The sequence below is a fragment of the Desmodus rotundus genome, chromosome 1 (assembly GCF_022682495.2).
Source record: "Desmodus rotundus isolate HL8 chromosome 1, HLdesRot8A.1, whole genome shotgun sequence".
Classification (NCBI taxonomy): domain Eukaryota; kingdom Metazoa; phylum Chordata; class Mammalia; order Chiroptera; family Phyllostomidae; genus Desmodus; species Desmodus rotundus.
In genome coordinates this window covers 113,280,013-113,300,630 of record NC_071387.1, presented here as the reverse complement: position 1 = coordinate 113,300,630, position 20,618 = coordinate 113,280,013, and the positions used below count along the sequence as shown (strand labels likewise).

The window sequence follows — 20,618 nt, the reverse complement described above, 5'->3', positions numbered from 1 at the left end:
CTTCACCTCTCTTGGCCTCGGTGTTCTCATTTACGAAATGAGGGAGTCATTAAAATCCTTTCCATCTTTATAATCTGATTATACTTCCTTTTTGCCATACTCTTTTATTTCCTCAGAATCTGAAAAATCCTTCTAAAGTCGACTGGATTCAGCCTCCTGAGATAATACCTACCCACTGAGGCTGTTATGAAAATATATGAGATAATGCACAGATGCATTTGCTCACACAGAACCAGGAACATGCTAAGTGCTCTACAAATGTCAGTTGTACTCCCTACCACTATTATTTTCTCCCACGAGAACATAAGCCCCAGGAGTGCAGGGACCCCGTAGGTACTGTTCACTGCTACGTCCTGAGCACCCGGATTGGTTTCTGGCACACCTTGAACTGAATTGAATAAATAGTCAAAAGAGCCCTGCCCTTCAATGCTCCCGGGGAAGTGTCCTCGAGGGCAGAACGAAGAAGTCACTAAGATCCCTTGCAATCGTACAACCGTACAACAGCTCTGGCCCGCCTGCCCTTCTGGAATATGAAAGCCGGTTAAAGCCAAGACTCAGAGTAACCCAAAAGCCACGTTTGGGACGTGAGCCTAGAACCTGAGCCCGCCTCCAGCGTCCCCCAGGGCTCCGCCTCCGATCTCTGGAGATCCCCGGCCCTGATTGGCTGGACACCTGCTCTCTTTCCGGATGTGACCGCCGCCGCCGCCATTGTGCGGCGCTGTACTCCTCGAAGGGTGCTTCTTAGGCGAGTACCTGGGGCTCTTGCCCTTGCTTCTTGCTGTCTTGTTCGGGGATCCCGGCGGGTCCGGGACTCCCGTCCGTGCCGGTGCGGGCGCCGGCATGTGGCTGTGGGAGGAACAGGGGGGCCTTCTGGGCCCCTTCTCTTTCATACTACTGCTGCTACTGCTGGTGACACGCAGTCCCTTCAATGCCTGCCTCTTCACCGGCAGCCTCTACCTCCTGCTGCGCCTCTTCAGCTTTGAGCCTTTGCCGTCCCGCAGGGCCTTGCAGGTGCTCAAGCCAAGGGACCGTGTTTCCGCCATCGCCCACCGCGGCGGCAGCCACGACGCGCCCGAGAACACCCTGGCTGCTATTCGACAGGTGAGTCCCCCACGCGCCTCGCCTTGTGCCCCTCCTGGGAGCTTGGACTTATGCCTAGACCTTCCGGAGGTTACCCAATCCCCTCATGATAGTCTTCCAGTAGCCTGTTCGTCGAGGAAGGCTCTGAAGTGGCCCTCGATCCCTTTGAAATCTGGAAAGACTCGCGACTTCAAGTATTTATAGAACCAGCAAGTACTACATATTTGCTATGTGCCAGGCACTGAGAATACAGTCGTGAACACGACAGAAAGGGTCCCTGTTTTCACAGAGCTTGTATTGGAGTCAAGGACACAGGCCTTAAACAAGTAAATACATAAATGAGACACTTATAAGAGAACGAAAAGTGTAATGAAGAAATAGGGTAATGGGATAAGGAATGACTGATAAGACCTCCACAAATGTAAGCTCTTTAGGCCAAGGATCTATAGATTAGGTCAACACTTTGTGGCTCCTTCCTACCTTGTGGCCTTCGTATTATACTTGCCAATTCTTATGCTTGGGGAACTTTTTCCCCGGATCTTCGTATAGTTGACTCCCGTTTATCATTATGGTCTCAGCTCAAAGGTCATATTCTTAGATAGACTTTGCCCTGGCTGCCTTGTCTAGTGACCTTTACCTGCTTTGGCCTTACATTACTCTCTATTTTCTTTTTTAAAAATATTTATCACTATCGTAATTTACATGTAACATGTTTGTGGTCTTTTTCTCTCCACTAAAATGTGAGATCCATGATTCTTTTCTTTCTTGCTCAGCACACTCTCCTCACTGCTGATATATAGTAGGCACTTGATAAGTATTTGTTGGAAGGATTGTGATATACAAATAGCCAATAACCACGAGAAAAGATACTCAACATTATCACCCGTCTGGAAAATGCAAGTCAAAATCACAATGAGATACTGCGTCATACCCAGTAGGATGTCTATAATCAAAAACAAGTGTTGGTGAGGATATGGAGAAATTGGAACCTTTATACTACTGGTGGGAAAACAGTCCAGCAGTTCCTCAAAAGGTGAAACAGAGTTACCATATGGTCCAGCAATTCCATTCCTAGGTAAATACCCAAAAGAACTGAAACGTAAAAACTTGTATTCGAATATTCATAGCATTATTCATCATAGTCAAAAAGTGGAAACAACAAAAATGTCCATCAGCTGAGGAATGAATAAGTTAAATGTGAAAGGAATCAGTAAGAGTAGCTGTCTACGTAGCTCTGTTGAGTGTTTATATTGCAATATGACACTTGACAATAATATTGTTGATGGTTTTGTTAAGGCAGCTAAGAATGGAGCAACAGGCGTGGAGTTGGACCTTGAGTTTACGTCTGATGGGATTCCTGTCTTAATGCACGATAACACAGTAGATAGGACAACAGATGGCACTGGTCGATTGTGTGATTTGACATTTGAACAAATTAGGAAGCTTAATCCTGCAGCAAATCACAGATTAAGGTAAGTGGTTGATCATCGCTTAAACATATCTTCAGCTTTTGCTGGAAATCAGACAAACACTGGCACCTTTAAGTTACATCTGCTCTAGGAGGGTTGTTTTGTTGTGTTTTATTTGAACTGTATATAGGTTTCCCAGGTAATAAGCAGGTGCCAGGAAGAACAGAAATATGGCATGGATTTTTTCATTTTTTCCCACTGAAGCCAAATTTGGCCTCAGAATTATTCTCAAGACAATACTCTGTCTAGTCACTTTCTACTGTCATATAAATTATGTGTGTGTGTGTATACACACACATACACACACACACACCAGAGCTAGTCCTATATGGTATTATTTGAGTCAAACTGATGACATATGTTAGGGAGCAAGATCTCAAATACTTCATTTTTTTTTAAAGCCAAGATCTTACAGTTGAAATAATACAGTTGAATTAGTGTAAGTTAAATCTCGTAGAGTGAAACCTTTTATGTGAGAAAAACTGATTTCTTAATGTATTAGGCACTTCCTTTTTTATCAGAAAATTATGTATTAGAAAATTATTTATTTTAAACATTTACACTTAAATGAACGACAGTACAGTCCACAGATTTATGTATTTCTAAGAATTTTTCCTGTAAAGGTTCTGTTAGGGCAATTACAATGTTCAAATTAAGTCTGTGAGTTTCCAAAGGTGGCATTTACCCTTTGGTGAGTAGACTTACTAATTATATTATTAATTCAGTGGAAATCCAGTGATTTCCTAAAAATTAAATGATTTCTGTTGTTGTTGCTATTCTTTGGTCAGGAGTATCTATACTTTCGTTTAAGTCTACATAGTTAATTATTCTTAGGCTTCAGTGAGGTTGAAGAAAGGAAGTTGGGGAAAATACTCTTTCCTCTTGTTTGGGAGACAAGACATATGACATTTGTCATATGTCTATTCCACTAAACTTTATATATATATATATTTTTTTTTTTCCCTACAATATGCTATGCCTTTTCCCTCCCTGACAGGAATGATTTCCCTGATGAAAAAATCCCTACCCTGAGAGAAGCGGTTGCAGAGTGCTTAAATCATAACCTCACAATCTTCTTTGATGTCAAGGGCCATGCAAACAAGGTACAGTTTACACTATAGATTTCACTTTTTTAAAAAGTCGTCTTTAATTGCTAGTCATTTTCAAAACTATATATTTGTTATTTATTCTTCTTAGATTGTTTTTATAAATTATATTTGCTTAATGGAAGTATACAGTGCAAAACCCCAAATCTGTAAGGACAACATTAAATTAATAGAATCTTTCAAACTTTTTAACTTTTGATGGAACCTTTTAACAACACCTGATATACTACAACAAGCACAAAATAGAAGAGTCAGGTTTCTCTTACTTGCATAAAGCATTTGCCAAAGATATTAAATAAACAGTGAAGAGACACTTCTTGAACAGACTGCTCAAGTAACCTCATAAAAGGAATTCAGGAGTTGGACACCATCAGTTTCCTCTGTCTGTTAAAGGTCTTAGATGGACAACTAAGGATGAAATTTAAAGCTGCTGATAGCTAATAGGATATTTATCTTTTATACAGATTTATCCCTTCTGTATGATTTCTCTTCCTTTTGTATAGTCTTGCTGTTCTGTGATTTCAGCAGTAATACTTTTATCAGAAAATTTAAGTTTTTCAAATATGTATGGCACTCCTAGATAAAATTTTGCTTACATTTTAGGACATACACTTTTACTCATAAAAACATATTGCAATGGAAAGCAATGGGAAAATATGGTTCAGATTACATTTGTTCTCTTATAACCAGTTTTTCAAATACAAATACTTTTTTCTGCTTTTGGGCAACTTGCGTATTTACCCCTAGCAATAGTTATAATCAGTAATGATTGTCTACTAGTTTAGAATTCTGATGATGTCAATTTTTTAAATTAATCCCAGGATATAGTTGAAACCAGCTGTTAAAATCTGAAATAGAAGCCTCAGTATATATTCTAACTTGAGTAAACTCCTATGTTTGAAGAAAAAGGAGAATGGTGCTCTGGTTAATTTATTATTTTGCTAAATTGGTAGTTCTAGGTTTTCCAGGTGGTATGCATCAGCATCACCAGGAATGCCTATTATTATAAATATATGGATTTCTGGGCCATACCACCTAGAGAAGAAATTCCAAAAATGCCTAGGATGGTGGGATCAAGGAGCATGTATTTTAATGTGCACTTCAGGTTTTGCTGATGTTTGGGAGCCATGATGGTCCTGCCTTTCACCCATGGTGTACTAACCTCTATGGTTATTCTTTCCAAATAGGAGGGAAGTTGGGAAGAGAAGAAGAAAACAATTATTTAAAAAATCCAGCTATTTAAGCTTTCTGGTTGGGTGTTCAGCAGGTGGTTTGGGCGAGACTGGGCAGAACATAGTGGTCTCACTCCCCACAGTGGCAGTCTGTCTAAGGAACAGGTGTTGGCAGCTAATCGGAGATAGTACAGCACAGGAGCCAAGATCAGGGACTTACTACTTCAACCTTGATAAGCTTCAGTTTCCTCATGGGGAAAATGGGAATAATAAAACTACCACATAGGGTTGTTGTGAGAATTAAATAAATGGTGTAGGTGAAGAGTTATTACCCACAGTACATACGATAGTTCAGCAAGAAAAAAACTGGCTCTGTAGCTCCATCACATTAGTGAAGGGGAAGCATAACACAAGTAATTTCTATGTTCTTTTTTTGGAATGCATTTTGTTGCTGATACTTGGTTATAGGTATATGTGACTTTCCAAAAACTAGCAGCATTTCAAGTATTTTGATGTAGCAGCAGTATATTCAATGGTCAATCTATTAACTCACTAGAGCTTACAAAAATGTCAATATCTTAATTCTGTTATTCTTCATTTATTAGCTGGACTACAAAAAGAAATTTCTGCTCATCTTGGGAAGAGCTGAGAGACTTTCAGCTGTTCCCATTTCCTCCCTGTCCCATTACTTCTGCCTTCATGTTGATGATGGTTGGCCTTTCCTTTCAGTCACCTGGACGGAGAAAATCTACCCTCTGTAGTTCCCAGGCTGATGGCTCATGCTTCAACTAGGAAAAGCAGAGGGTGATAGAATCGTAGGTATAAAAGGACTTTCCCTAGTGTCTAAACTAGGGAAGAGATTTTAAAATTTTGCTTCCAATCTCCATTGGCCTACAGTCTGCTCTACTTTTCCAAAAACATGACAAAGGGAATAGGCCTGTAGCAAGATAGTAAAGCAGCAGTATCCCAACTTCTTTATCTGCTGCAGATGTGAGTTTAAAATGTGTCCCAATGGATAGTAGATTCTACTAATACTCCTTTCAATCTCCCTATATATTATCGAACTTCTGATTTATTCAATAGGGTTGTACTTAATATATAATAGTTATTTCCTAAGACTATTACATTTTAATAGATTTTAAATACATGATCTCTTCTGGTTTTTTAGAAGATAGGGAGAAAGAGAGGGAAAGAAACGTCGATGTGAGATAGAAACATTGATCAGTTGCCTCTTCTAAACACCCTGACCAGGGACTGAACCCACAACCCAGGCATGTGCTCTTGAACGGGATTGAACCAGTGACCATTCGCTTTGTGGGACAGCGCCCAACCACTGACCCACACCAGTCAGGGCAAATCTCTTCTGTTTTACAGGCTACTGATGCTCTAAAGAAAATGTACATGGAGTTCCCTCAACTATACAATAATAGTATGGTCTGCTCTTTCTTGCCAGAAGTTATTTATAAGGTAAAATTCTGGATTTCTGTTGTACATAATATTAGTTAATGATCATAGCAATGGACTAAGTAAACATAAGATAGATGCCTGTTAAATTGAACAGAATCAGTTAAGAAACTCTTTTAAATTAACAAGAGGAATTCAGGAAGGGGATTGCACTCATACCCCATTTTAAATAACATAATTCCTTTTTGGCTCTTATTTATGTTTATAGGCTCACTCAGATTACTTTGACAGACGTTCTCAGAACAGAAAGAATTATGCAGTTCCACATCTCATTAACAACAAACTTTACCTTTTGAAAAATAACTCTTAATTTCAGAGAACTTAAAATATGCACAAAAGGTGATGATAGTAGAGTGAGCCCCTTTAACGATGGTTCAGTTTGTTTCATTTGTACCCCCGTTCTTCTTCACCGGTGCTGTTGTGAAGCAAATCCCAGGTATCAGTTCATCCATACAAATTGCTTTAAGTATCTTAAAAGTGATTCCTTTAAAAACTTAGCATTAATACCATTATTTCATCTAAAATCATTAACAATAAGGCTATAAGATTGTCAAATATCCAGTCAGTGTATACATTTTCATTTTACTAATTATGCCAGGATACAGTTCAGCACATTCCTCTCTGTATATTCCCTGTAAACAATTGGTAGTGAGAGTCCAGGCTTGATCAAATTAGACCCAGTTGTTCTGGCAAGATACTCTTACAGGTTAGGGTATTTTTCCATCAGAAGGCACATAATGTCTGGCTGACTCTTGTTAGCAGCTGCTAGTGATGCCCATGGCTAGCACTCTCAGTTTGCTAGGGGTTGCAAAATGTTAATATTTAATTCTATCATTTCATGTATTAACTAAATACTTCTATAGAAAGAAAGTCTCACCTATTATTTAGTTACCCAATAGGAAAATAAATGCTTAATCTTTCCCTGAATTTACCAGTTTCCAAAGTAATGAGTTGCTTCTGTAGCACTCTTCAACAGTGACCAACACAGCATACATTTAAAATTTTATAGTAAGAGTGTAGCCTGTCCACATATAAACTGTCATTGAGATGAATAACATCATAGGGCTTTCAGATATTTGCATCAGTGTTTTCCAAACTTACTCGGCCACAGAGGCCTTTACAATGTATTATATTCTCCAGAGGAGCGTAGAAGACAGACAAAAAGAATTCTATCCACATCTCCCCATTTCTACTTTGCCTTCTTCCTATCCCCTACCCCTACTTTTTTCCTCTATTCTCACATACTTCTCATCCTACTTCCCCACCCCAACCACTCTTTTCAGCTATTTACTTTGGAAAGAATTAAAAGCTAATCAACCCATCTTGAAATGATCTTAGTTCCATCCTCGTTGAGTTCTAATGATGTCTGGCTGGAATTTAAATTGGTGTCCCATTGAAAGTTTTTTTCTTGCGACATTAAATCTCAGGATTAAACTTGATCCTGAGATTATAATTTTCTCATTTTAAAGATAGGATTGCAGTTCATTTAGGATTGTGAAGGAAGTGTTCTTATTTATACTTATATTTATATGAAATGTTTTACATCCATCACATTATCTTCTCAAAGGGTTTATTATAGGGTACTTACGTAGCAGACATGGCGGGGGCAGGGTACCAACTATGACCGCCTTTCAGAATGAGTACATTGGCTAAATTTAAATAACAAGAGGAAGGTATTGGATTTATGATAATTATTTCATTTTCCAAAATTCCTTTTCAGATGAGACAAACAGATCAGAACGTAGTAACAGCTTTAACTCACAGACCTTGGAGCCTTAGCCATACAGGAGATGGGAAACCACGCTATGATGCTTTCTGGAAACAGTCCGTGTTCGTGGTCCTGGATGTTTTGCTCGATTGGAGCCTGCACAATATCTTGTGGTACCTGTGTGGAATTTCAGCCTTCCTCATACAAAAGGATTTTGTATCCCCGTAAGTTGGAAACTCTTCTATCTTTTCTGACACATTTCAAGAATACTCTTCTTGGAAAGAGAGATTAATGGTGGACATCCTGGCTTGGTTCCCACCCACAAAGCCCACTGTGCCTTTATTAAATTAGAATGCCACTAGCTTCTTAGGTGGGAAGAGTTCAGGCATATTTTATTTCCAAAATAGGTTGATCAAATATTCTTGGTTTTAAGTGAATTTTAAGGAAAAAGTAAATTTGCCAAACTGATGAGAGATCACATTTCCTTGTGATTGGCTCCCTTTGAAAACCAACATAGGATCCAGGTCAGAACCACAGCGAAAATGTCGTGTGAGTGCCTAACTCATCTTTCCTCCCACTCCGTTATACATTACAGGCTCTGCTCTGTCCTTTCCAGGAAATTTTTTGTACCCTAATGCACTGGCAATCTCTGAATCTTTCTTTTAGCAATTTTATAGCTGTGTATTTCAGCTATTATAATTTGTTTCATATTATTTCAGTTATGTGTATGCATTTAATTCAATAAATATTTGGCGTGTGACTACAGTAGTGCAGGTAGTACTATACTAAGAATCCGAAGATACTGTGGTAAAGAAACAAAACCATGGTCTGTCCTCATGGAGCTTATAGTCAAGTGGAAGAAGTAGATGCTAACATTATAAAAATTCAGTAAATGACAGCTAAGATAAATGCTTCGTAGGAGAGAACAGTGTACATGTATAATGTGACCTAGTGGGGGAGTAAGAGAAAACATCCCCAAGGAAGTGACAACTAAGCTAAAGTCTGAAGGGTGAATAGGAATTGAGGGAGGTGGGTGTGGAGATCAAGTCAGAGGGAGAAACATGCAAAAGTGTTATGTCAGGAAAGAGCCTGGTTCTTTCAAGGAACTGAAAGAAAAACAATATTCTGCCGCACAGAAAAGAAAGGGGGAGTGTGGTTTAAGATGAGGCCAAAGAGACAGGTGGGGCTAAGCCAGGTACGGCCTCCAATATGACTTGGGGGTTCTTTAGCGAGCCACTGAAGTGTTTCAAGCTGGAACAGTGTGGAGGAAGTTCTCGTGCTGGATTTTGGAACACTCCCTCTGATTTCAGTGCAGAGGCCAGTTAAGAGGCTCTTTCTGAGTACTCACCGTTAGTACTCAGTGAGTATACCATAGTTAGTGACCATTATAGATTCCTGGACCAAGGGGTCATTGTTCTAACATATTTGGTTTCTCTTTCTCCAGGAACTACTTAAAGAAGTGGTCAGCTAAAGGCATTCAGGTTGTTGGTTGGACTGTTAATACCTTTGATGAAAAAAGTTACTACGAATCCTATCTTGGTTCCAGCTATGTCACTGACAGCATGTTAGAAGACTGCGCACCTCATTTCTAGACTGTTCCCCAGGAAGGAGACCATGGGTGCAGAGATTGCCTGCTGGCCTCGTGCAGGGATATTGAAAAACCCTTTGTGCTAGGCCAAGCCTCGGGGGATTAGGCATCCAGCCAAGCAGTAGTCGGTAATCGCATTTTTACCTGAACCAAAGCAAAAGCTGGTGTTGCCACTGTGCTCCATGGAATGCCTGAGTTAAATAACGTTCCTCTTGAAAATTTGGGTCTGCAAAAAGGCACAGCAGCTCCTACCCAGACCTAGCTGAGGCGTACACCAAAACCCAGTGAGGATAAGCACAAATCGAGTTGTGTAGTTTGGGGTGCAAATGCAGGTGCATGGGAAATGCATGACCATTCAAAGTTGACATTTTAAAACTTGACACACTTAGGTAATTTACTTACTTAAAATATTTGCATTTGGATACATTATCAATGTACTGTAGACATCAAACTTGTGATCATACTATTAAAATCATTAAAAGGAACACTAAGGGAAAACTGAGTATCAAGTATCATATCATAAAGGAACTTAAGGAAGTTACTGTCAGTAATCCAGTGACCAGGGGCAACAGCCTCAAGTGTGCTGCGGAGGTGAGGGGAGTTAAGTGTTAACATCAGCCTGAGGAAAAGTTTATGGTACGTGTCTTGAAATAAGAACTACAGACCACTAGGGAGCAGAGTTGCCCTCTCTTTGGGCTACTCTACAACTGACGAGACAATTCAAGGACACTTCAGGCTTATTTTACATGAGAAAACTAAAACCTGTGGAAGGGAAGGGTCTTCCTCAGATATGACACAGCAGGTGACATAGCAGAGCCTGGTCTTATTTAGCAGACATGGCGGGGGGCAGGGTACCAACTGAACAACTATGTAGTGGTTTAACACATCTTAATTGTCTCACAAAAATCTTAGAGGTGTTTGCTTTTTACTGAAGAGGAAGCTGAGGCACTGCAAAGTCACTCAAGGTCTCAAATTTCTTGGTGCAGTTGGGATTCAAGTTCAGGTTGGTCTGACTTGGAGCTCTTGCTTGTAATACCCCCACTCCCACTCCCCACTGTCTACCTTTATAAAGCTCTTGATTCCCAGCTCCTTCCCACATGAGTTTCCAGAGGGTCTTATTGTGAACTTAAATAGCAATATTTAAAATGAAGTTGAGTCTTTAAAAAATTGCAAAGCTATCTTTCCCTTTTAGCTGCCCCATCTCCCACCTTACAGCCCCACCTGTGCATACTTTAATCGCAGGCCCCACAAGTTAGTCACTATTTCCCTCCTGAGTCCCGGTGAGTCCCCAGCCTCACACTTGCAGCAGGCGGGCCACCAGTCCACACAGCTAGATGGCAGTGAGAAGCAAACTGATTTTTGCTACAGTTGGTGTTGGCAGCGGAATGTAGATGGGGCTTCAGACATTTTCAATCAACGTTTACAAAAATTTTTCTTGAATTTAAAAATTAACAATAGGACAAATAATTTATTCAATAAATGGAACAGATACGTAAACTGCACGTGTTTCCATGCCATGTTATGACCAGAGTGACAACAGGAAAACGCCTGAAACGGTCTGGACTGAATTCCTCCTTTGGCGTGCTATTGGAAACCGCACAGCTGACGGAAGGAGTTCTTTGGGGCGGTGTAGTTAACATCTGTGTTGTGTGAAGACGTTTGGGAGCCTCTGTGTCCCAAATCCATTTTGCTGTTGACTCCTCTATATCCAATTAAGGATTTAGATCCTATGTGGAGGTGGTTCAGGCCTTGAAAAATGGAGAACTTAAATGGAGAAAGATGTTAACAAGTACTACTGTTAAGTACTTGTAAGGCTTGGTATAGGGGCTATAAACAGGATTTGGGATGAGGGAAAAGTAAAACTGATTTCCTGATCAGCAACTTGCCAGCTGTATGATGTTGGGCAAGTTACTTAATTCATCTGTAAAATAAGGGCAGTGGTAGCACCACCCCAGAGGGTGGCTGAAATTAAACGAAAGTGCATGCAAAAGCCTTGTTAGTAGCTAACATTTACTGACAGCCTACCGCGTACTAGATACTGTTTCAAATGCTTTCCATGTGTTTATTCTGCAACACCATGAAGTAGGTGCCATTATATATTGAAGGAAATTAAAGCACCAGGAAGGTAAGTAGCTTGTCTAAAGTCACCCAACAGTAATAGGATAAGGGTTCAGGCCCAGGTAATGTAGTTCCAGAGCCCACACACTAAAACTGCTTATCATGTCCGGTCCATACCTGTAACAATGCCTGTCACATAGTAGATGTTCAATAAATGTTGAAGGAATGAATTAGGGGATACCAGTGGAAACTTCCTTGAGGAATCTAGAGATACAGTGAGAAGAAAATTTAGGTGTTTAGATAAATTAGTCAGGATTCAGCAGCATTGAGAAGCCATCCAAAATCCCAATAGATAGCATTCTAAGAACATCAATACAGATTAAAATCACATCTGCTGCTGTTTATTAGACTGTACCTCTGCTCTCAGAATGCTGGAGACAGGTAACAAGGGCTACCTCAAAAGACTTTAAAAAATCCATTACTTAATTAAACACTGTTTTTTCTTATTTGGAGACCGGTGTCTAAAATCCTGTTTTGACAAGAATGTCAGCAAGACATAAATACTCTTTATTAGATGCAAATTTCTAAATAAAATAACATATCATTTTCTAAAGTGGAAATAGTGCTTCAACAGGACAGTAAACCACAGCTTTGAGGACAGCAAAGGTGTGAGTGAATGAAATGTTATAAACATCCACTCAAACCTCTAATATGGAGTGATAATTACTGTACACTAAGGTTATTTGATCAAAAATATTGAAGATTAATGACTATTAAACTTTATGCTCAAAATCTATCCAGAGAACACCAAATATTAAGGAGGCTGGATATCAGCTAGGGACAGTGAGTGCTGTCCTTTGAGACACTCATCATCAATTATGGGGCAACTTGGAAATGCAAATTCTCAAGAGCCTACCCCAGAACTACTGAAACTCTGAGCGGAGCTCAGGATCTGTTTTAATGAGCTTCCCGGTCAGTTCTGATACCTGCACAAGTCTGAGAACCACTAAGCTAGAGAAAACCTGAAGTCCTCGATTCTGCCGCTAACTAGCTGTGAGACCTTAGACAAATCACTTAACCTGTGTGTGCCTAAGTTTTCATCATCTGTCAAATAAAGATTATGATATTTGCACTAATTGTCTTACAGCAATAATGTTAATGAGGTTCAAATGATAAAAGTGGAAGTGTTTTTTCTTAAAAGATTCTATTTATTTTTAGAGAGAGGGAGGGAGGGAGAAAGGGAGAGAAACATCAATGCGTGGTTGCCTCTCATGTGGCCCCCTCTGGGGACCTGGCCCACATGTGTCCTGGCTGGGAATCAAACCAGTGATACTTTGGTTCACAGCCTGCGCTCAGTCCACTGAGCTATGCCAGCCAAGGCTGCAAGTGTTTTTGAACAATATGTTAACAGTGTATTACTATTGTTATAAAGATAAAATAAAAAATGCAGAGGTGCTCCAAAACTACTACTACTGCATGGTGTGGCCCTCAGACCCATAGTACTAGACCAACTCAGGCCCTTTCCCCAACCTCACAAATCAGAATCACACCAGCCAGGGCTAGGATCTGCTTTATAGTAAGAGCTCTGGTGATTAAAGTGGAAATGGCACTGGGCAAAGTAACACTACACAAGTATAAGGCACTACTTGTATCAGGCAGGTGCAGTCATGTGCAAAGTGGAGCTCCTCTCAGTGGTCAGTCTCTCAGTTGATCAGACACAGAAATGCTATGAAAAAGTTTCAGCTTAGAGGAGTTATGGGAGTGCTGTGAAGTGCTGGTTACCGTACTGAGACAATTCCTGTTAATGAGCTGAATTCTTACCACCTGTCAATTCAAAGGTTATAAAAACATGACAGTCTGTAAGTATAGTCACTCCTTTTATAATTGAACTTCACACAAAATCCTCTAATAGCCTCATAAGAAATGAACTGGGCCATTTGCTGAAGTCACTGGAAGGATCAGATCCTGCAGAAATTCAAAACAGGCAATCCTTTTCTTATACTTAAAATTGCAGAGGTTATCCAGCTTTCAAGTGACGGTTGGAAAGCATGTCACTTTTATCATTTGGAACGAATTAAAGATTGGAAAAGGAGGATGGGGAATGTCCCCTGAAGATTTTTATGCCATTTTATGAACTCTATGTCTGCATGTTTAGTAAGTGCTTTGGGTAGCTTTTATGGTCAGGCAAGTTGGGGAAGAACTTCTTTAGATCCTAGCCGGGTAGTTCTCAACCCTGGCTTTTTCCTGAAATCATTTGGGAAGCTTTAAAGAAAAAGTACAGATGCCTGATTTAGTTCTAGAGTGGGGCCTGGGCTTGGCCATGTGATTCTGAGGGCAGCCGGTATTAAGAACCTGGATGTCCAAAGGGACTTGGGGAGAGCTGGCCCCTATTATGGGCTGAACTGTGTTGACTCAAAAGATCACATGCTGAAATCTGAACCCCCAGTACCTCAGAATGTAACCATATTTTGGAGACAGGGCCTTTAGGCAGGTGCATGAATTAAAAGGAAGCCATTAGGGTGAGCCCTATTCCAATCTGCCTGGTGTCATCTTATAAGAGAACACAGAGACACACAAAGGTATACCAAACTGTGCACACACGGAGGGAAAAAACCATGTGAGAACACAGCAGGAAAGTGGCCATCTGCAAGCCAAGGTGAAAGGCCTCAGAATGAAAGCAAACTGTGGACACCAACACTTTGATCTTGGACTTCCAGCCTCCAGAACTGTGAGAAAATAAATTCGTGTTGTTTAAGCCACCCAGTCCGTGGTATTTGGTTAATGCATCCCCTATCTGAAAACCAAGTGTTGAAAGCATTCTGTACCAAGCGTGAGTGTGAGGCCTATAGACTAGGTCTTTCTATTGTGTTTATTCCTCCAGGCTAAGCAGGAGCTCTACAGAAGTGGAGGCCAGATGGTGGTGAATGGAGATAGAAACTCTTAGCATGTGGCGAGTCAGCAAAAAGACACTTTCAGACAGTTCACGTTCACATAGAAGCCAGAGAAACACAAGCAGCATTACAGTGACACTGAGGGGAGAAAGTCATTTCAAACAGCAGTACCACAGGCTGCCTTCACTGACCCCACAGACAAGCCGTGTCCCAGTTGTCCCTGGGAAGGAGCACCTATCACAATTGCAATCATTGTTTAATGATTAGGTTCCTGTCTAAACTAATCTGCTACAGTAAGTGTATGAGGGCAGAGACTGCATCTTGACTTATTCACTGTCTTGTTCACCATTTGGCACATATTTGTGAAATGAATGAATGAAGGAATGAACGCTACCAGCAACCACTAGCAAAGATGATACCCAAAGGAATTAATTCAGTTGCTGAAATCAATAATGAATAAATAAGTGAATGAAAAAGTGAATCCATGACTGAACACTGGTTGGATGTTTGTGTATCAAATGTATTTTAAATGTCTTCTAAATTCAGTTCCAATTAGATTTCATGACAGTGATTACTCAAGGGGAGACTCCCCCACCTTGAGTAGTTCAATAATTGCATCTTTCTGCGGGACCCTTCAGTTTTAAGTACAGTCACAAGCCTTGTGAATCATTTGGCAAATCTGCAAAAGAATGCTGCATATCTATGTGTGTGTGTGCATATAATCACATATATATACATATATGTTCATTTATATTCATTCCACACACAAATGCATACATATATGTATTCTACACATACCACTGCTCTCACGATTGGTTCAACATAACACTTTGATGGTCATGTATAAAACCTCAGAGATCAGAGTCCCAGTCCACACACCTCCAATGCCTGTCCGACCCCAAAGATGCATGTACTTGATATGCAATTAGGTTCACAGATGAGACCTCTGGTTGTATTTTATCTTTGGGTAACATAGGGAGATTTTTAGTTCAAAGTCATAAAAAAATGCAGGTTCCACAATTCAGAGGCATCACATTCCTGACAGAGGATCACAGTTTTATTCAGAACGGCCCACTTGCCTTAGCACCACCTTCCAAACCTTGCTAGGTCTGGGGGATCTGGGAAGAGAAATTTTTAAGGACCGATAATTCATATGCACATCTCTTAAAGATAAAATACATCATTCCCAGGTAATCTCTTCCCAGGCTTTTGCAAACTAGTTACAATATTATAACAGCCTTTATTACAAAATCCCAAGTATTTTATGTTTAAAAAAATCAGCAATTCAAGTGTAAAATACCAACAGGGAATGGACAATTTTACTTCAGTATTTACATTGTGGTCAGTTTCCATTCCTGGCAAATGGCTTGAATTCCCTTCTGAAAAGCTCCAAAAGGCCCAGGTGTCATGGAAGAAGTTGTTCCACTTTTATCTTCTTTCCTTATTTGATTAGTGTCTGGCTACAATAATCTCAGGCCTTTGAATTATCTTCTTGAACTGACCGTCTAAATCGCAGGTCTGGGTTTGACACAGGAAAGACAAGTTAGCACAGGCACACACTATCCCATCTCTCCAAACTGGCCTTCAAGATGGCTCAGCTTCTCCTGCCTTCCCTCCCTCCTCCTTTTAAGTTTCTTCAGTTCTGTCCCTTGAACTCCCATCATTTCAGGCTGTCAGTAAGTGCTATCCCCAAAAAGATGAATTCATTTGTTTGTTTCCTCCTCAGCATTCATTCCCCTTCTGGCATTAACCACAGGCTTTCTTTGGGAAGTCACTCTTCCCCTGTGGCCTCTATGGTTGTTCCACTGTATCTACAGATGAGGCCTGCAGCTCAGATCTGGCCAATTGATAGAAAAAGATGATTAAGCTGTCTTGCAATTATTAGGAAGAGGCTACTTGATAAAGGAGCTAACGTGGACAAGAATTGAACAGAAAGAAACCAGGTTCTTGTGGCACACTGTGAGCCCCAGCTTTTAAAGCAAGAATTGTATTTGGGTTTTAGCTAAAGCCACTTTGGGTTGGTTCTTGCAATTGAATAAGTAACTGATACACAAGCAACTCTGATACTCTGCCTTGGGGTATGTCATCTAGACAGAGTAGATTTTCTTCAGTGCCAGTTGGGTTACTCACCACAAGCAGCTTCATGTTCCCTGACATGCAAAGGGCCTTGCTCCTAAAAAAGAAGAAAACAGGCAGCCTCCTCAGTGGAAAGTAATGTAGACTCCAGGTCCTGTTGCAGAGTCACTAAGGTTCGTGAGCTCCCCCCAATTTTAAAACTAAGAAGTGACAGATTAAGAACAAGGCTCAACCATAAAAACATCAAACGTGTTTTGTTCTGTTTTTTAGGGACTGCGATTCCATTTATTTTTTCATTCATTTCACAGAGCATTTACAATTTGCCAAGTAATAGCTTAGGAGACCTGGGGCGCAAGGCTATAGACGTGGTTCCTGCCTTCCTAGGATTTAGAGATGAACCTCTAGATCCCTGAGTGGTGCCAGTAGTATGAATTACACAGATAGAAGATGATACAGCAATCTCTTCTGACAAGATTATAACTTTCAAAACTAGTGGCATTTGAATGAAGGTTCATTTACTGTTTAGCTGTATTTTCCAGAACACCAAGGAAGCCAGCGTGGGCTCTGGAACAGTGATATGGCAATATCATTTGGATGGCCTGTGGCTGATATGCTCACATAAAATAATTATAACAAAAATGTTTCATTGCACACTGTTTTTAGTCCTTAAGAAAACATGAAAACAACCCAAATGTCCAAAGATGTACAGACTGCAACAAGTTCGTGACATTAATGGGGGATTATGATACAAGTGCATAGTATAGCCCCACTTTTGTGAAAAAGCAACACTACAATAACCCCAGCACCTAGAACAAGGCCAGGCAGGGAAAGTGCTAAATGAATGAGCACTATTTTTTAAATAAAAAAAAATACAGAAATGTCTCAACATAGAAAGTGAAGTGTCCTTATGTGACACTGGTTCCCTGGTGCTCTTTTCACAGGGAGGCAAGTGTGTGTCACGGGGACCCCAAGGCGGCCTGCAGCCTCACCTCCACGTCTCTCCTTTCCAGCGTGGACGAGCTGGGGTTTGCTCTCTTCTCTGCATCCTGCAGCTTAGTCAACTTTTCTATCAGGAACATTTTATCTTTGCCCTCCTGCCAAGAAGAAAAATGAAGATGAAAACTTGGAGGATGAATGATGGTGTGGGGTGGAGATGCAAATGTTGGGAAGGTTTGTGTCTAGGCGAGTAGGGTCCATTCGATGGCTATTGCCACCATGTATTCTCACGATGAAAGGAAAGAAACATTTCATATCCTCACAAATTGGAATATTCTCCTCTAAAGCAATTCTCCTAGCAGGCTTGGGTAGCCTTTTCTAGCCTAGATGCTAGAAGCAAATTACATGACACTGGCTAAAGGCACAGGACAAATGAGTTACTTCATCCCCCTTCTTGGCATTCCCTCTGCCCCAGAACCCTGTCTGGGAACCTGCATTGCCTGGGTCTGCCCTGTCCTCCCACTGAGAATGTCAACCCCTGTAGCTCTGCATCTAAGGACATCAAATATATTTCATTTGTCAAAGTGATCTGTTTAACCTAGTTATTTAACTAGGAGTAGACCTAGTTAAATAATTCCCTAGTTGGGATGGGGAAGAAAGGAAGTGGATATGCCTTTCCCAGGAGTTGAGTCACTTTCCTGTGAATCTGTTGCAGATAAGAGAGTGGCACGGCCCACCTGTGTTGAGGTGGGCTGGCAAGCACCTTTGATGGTCCGTCCAGTCTAGGTCAGTCCAGTTCCAATGCCCTCGTTTTTCCTTAAATTTTCACCCACTAGTGATAGCATCCACTAGTGGATGCTGCTCGCAACAATTATTACTGTGCTATTTGCTTCATCATGATTTTCTGTTCCCTGTGTTCCTTCTACATTTATTAATTGCACTTATTCTCTAGGAAAGTGCTGAACTTGGGAATTCTTATTTTTAACAAGCTCCTCCAGCAGTCTTGGATGTAGCCAACATTTTCGGAAATGTCTCATAGGCAGCAGCTGTTTCCTTATTCTGGAACGAATTAGAATTATCTGGAGAGCTTGCAAAAATGCAAACTCTTAGCCTTTCCCCAACAGATTTTGACTCAGGGGGACAAAACTGCATTGTAGTTAAGAGCACAAATTTTGGAGTCACCTGGTTCAAATCCCACTATTTACTAGTCCTATGACTTTGGGCAAATCACTTGACTCTGTAAGCCTTGGTTTCCTTAATTTAAAATAGTGGTTTCAAGAAATGTATGTGCCCAGAAAGAAGAATAAAAATTTAGTACAATTTTTTATCACTTAGCACAATGCCAGGCATCATCTAAGTCCTCAATAAATATTATGTTGCTATTATTGGACAGAAAAGGGAAGGAAATTTGTACTTTTAACAAGCATTCAGGAGTTTTAATGCAGGTGATCATATTGGGAAAGGTCGTTGCCATGCCTATTCCCAGTCTCTTTGTCTGAATTCTTTTGGAGACAATGTCCCAGTCTTTGTGGTCACCCTCTGGGCAAGACTCCCAAGCAGGCAGGCCTGTGGTGATGCTTACAGTGCCTCCTTGAAATGATGCCATCCAAATACCTGCCTGGCACTGCCTTAAAAACTGGAGGTTTTAGAATCAAATCCCTCCCGTGTTGAGATCTTTGTAAGACTTGCCCAAACCATTCAGAGTGCTGCATCAGAAAAACATAGGCGATGCTTCTGGGGACAGGAAGGGAAAAAAGCATAACCACCCTATGCCCTTTGTTTGCACTCTAGAAAGGACCGACTCAAATGATCTGAAACCCCAGTGATTCCAGCAGAGAGAACCCTGGGGAGTCCTGCTTCTTTCCCATGTTTTTAGACGTAAGTGCTCATGTCATGACTGTGCTGGAGTTTAGAAAAGAACCTGCCCAGCAGCAGCGAGTATCCCTTTGCCCAGACTGTGGTCTCTAAACACCATTTCACCAGGACTCCCTGAATAGATTGAAGATAATGGCTGATTCCTGTTCTGGGACAGGAAATGAACAAGATGTATCCAGAAAGCTTACTCTTCCAGAGACAAGCAAACTACCAACGACCTCTGGAGTCATGTCAGAAGAACCCGGGAGCTAATTCAAAAGGATTTCCACTAGCAAAGGAGGAGGCTATTTAAGCATAAACAAGTGACTATAACTAAAAGATGTCAAAATACACTTAAAGCCATGAATTCATCATGATAGTTTTAAAATCCTCATTGGTGACATTTGGAAGATCTCTGCATAGAGTGAGTTGAGTAAATATGTCCAAGTTACCCTAACCCCAACACCGTGAACACGGCTTGGTTTGGAAAAGGGTCTTAGCAGATGTAATTGAATCAAGGATTTGGGGATGAGATCATCCTGGATGAAGGTGAACCCTAAATCCAATGGCAAGTCTGTCAAAGAGAAGGAGAAACAGACATGCAGAGAGAGAGGCCTTGTGAAGATGGAGGCAGAGAATAGTTACGAAGCCCCAAACTGAGAAACGCCAAGATGAGTCAGCTGCCATCAGAAGTGAGGAAAAGGGCATGGAATAGAATGTCCCTCAGATCCTCAAGGAAAACCAATCCCTCTGACACCTTAATTTTGGATTTCTGGCCTCCAGAACTGGGAGACGATAAATTTCTGTTGTTTTAAGCGACTGAGTTTGTGGTAATTTTTATGGCACCCCAGGAAACTAATCCAGTAGGCATTTTGAAAACTAGGAAATAAAGGGAAAGAATCATGCATTGACTTTGCCTTTCCTGTATGAACTGTATTTCAAGGTAATCAAATCACTGGTGAGTAAAAATTCTTCTTTTATAGAAGAATCCCAGCTCATCAATGCAGGAGATAGTCTGAAATTAGAATATCACTATTTTGTAATCCCCAGGGAAATACATCGATCTTCTAGGCAACAGGCATTGTTGGTGGCGAAATCCATTAGAGAGAAAGGCCGATGGGGAGCTTTATGATGCATGGGTCAGGCTGACAAAGCATGGACCCACTGGTCACTCTTAACATCACACCAAAAAGACAATCACATTTTAGTCCTGACC

General features: G+C 40.8%; 2 protein-coding genes across 4 annotated transcripts in view; one reads left to right on the top strand and one right to left on the bottom strand.

The window, feature by feature from the left end:
* The first annotated feature begins 680 nt into the window (after nt 1-680).
* On the top strand, nt 681-12,781 carry GDE1 (glycerophosphodiester phosphodiesterase 1). Of its 3 annotated transcripts, none has more exons than XM_024571416.3 (6): nt 683-1,101; nt 2,377-2,552; nt 3,547-3,652; nt 6,202-6,294; nt 8,012-8,223; nt 9,444-12,781. In XM_024571416.3, the coding sequence occupies exons 1-6, from the start codon at nt 841-843 to the stop codon at nt 9,589-9,591; spliced, it is 996 nt and encodes a 331-aa protein (XP_024427184.1). In that variant the 5' UTR covers nt 683-840; the 3' UTR covers nt 9,592-12,781. The 3 variants fall into 3 exon arrangements, with proteins under 3 accessions (XP_053785591.1, XP_024427184.1, XP_024427185.1); XM_024571417.4 differs by having other exon boundaries at nt 692-1,101; nt 2,381-2,552; XM_053929616.2 differs by lacking the exon at nt 6,202-6,294 and having other exon boundaries at nt 681-1,101.
* Nucleotides 12,782-15,571: 2,790 nt separating this feature from the next.
* The window catches only part of TMC5 (transmembrane channel like 5), a 58,426-nt gene continuing 53,379 nt past the window's right edge, over nt 15,572-20,618 (bottom strand). The window contains exons 20-22 of the mRNA XM_053929601.1: nt 17,602-17,706; nt 16,667-16,709; nt 15,572-16,054 (exon numbers count right to left, since the gene is read on the bottom strand). Coding sequence (XP_053785576.1) covers nt 16,008-16,054; nt 16,667-16,709; nt 17,602-17,706 — 195 coding nt within the window. The 3' untranslated portion in view covers nt 15,572-16,007. The remainder of the gene's footprint in view (nt 16,055-16,666; nt 16,710-17,601; nt 17,707-20,618) is intronic.

Excerpts from the sequence above, each read along its gene's own strand:
- GDE1 (XM_024571416.3), top strand. The coding sequence starts at position 841 with ATGTGGCTGTGGGAGGAACAGGGGGGCCTTCTGGGCCCCTTCTCTTTC. Across the intron at positions 3,653-6,201 it reads TCAAGGGCCATGCAAACAAG|GCTACTGATGCTCTAAAGAA; the intron begins GTACAGTTTACA and ends TCTGTTTTACAG. Across the intron at positions 6,295-8,011 it reads TGCCAGAAGTTATTTATAAG|ATGAGACAAACAGATCAGAA; the intron begins GTAAAATTCTGG and ends ATTCCTTTTCAG.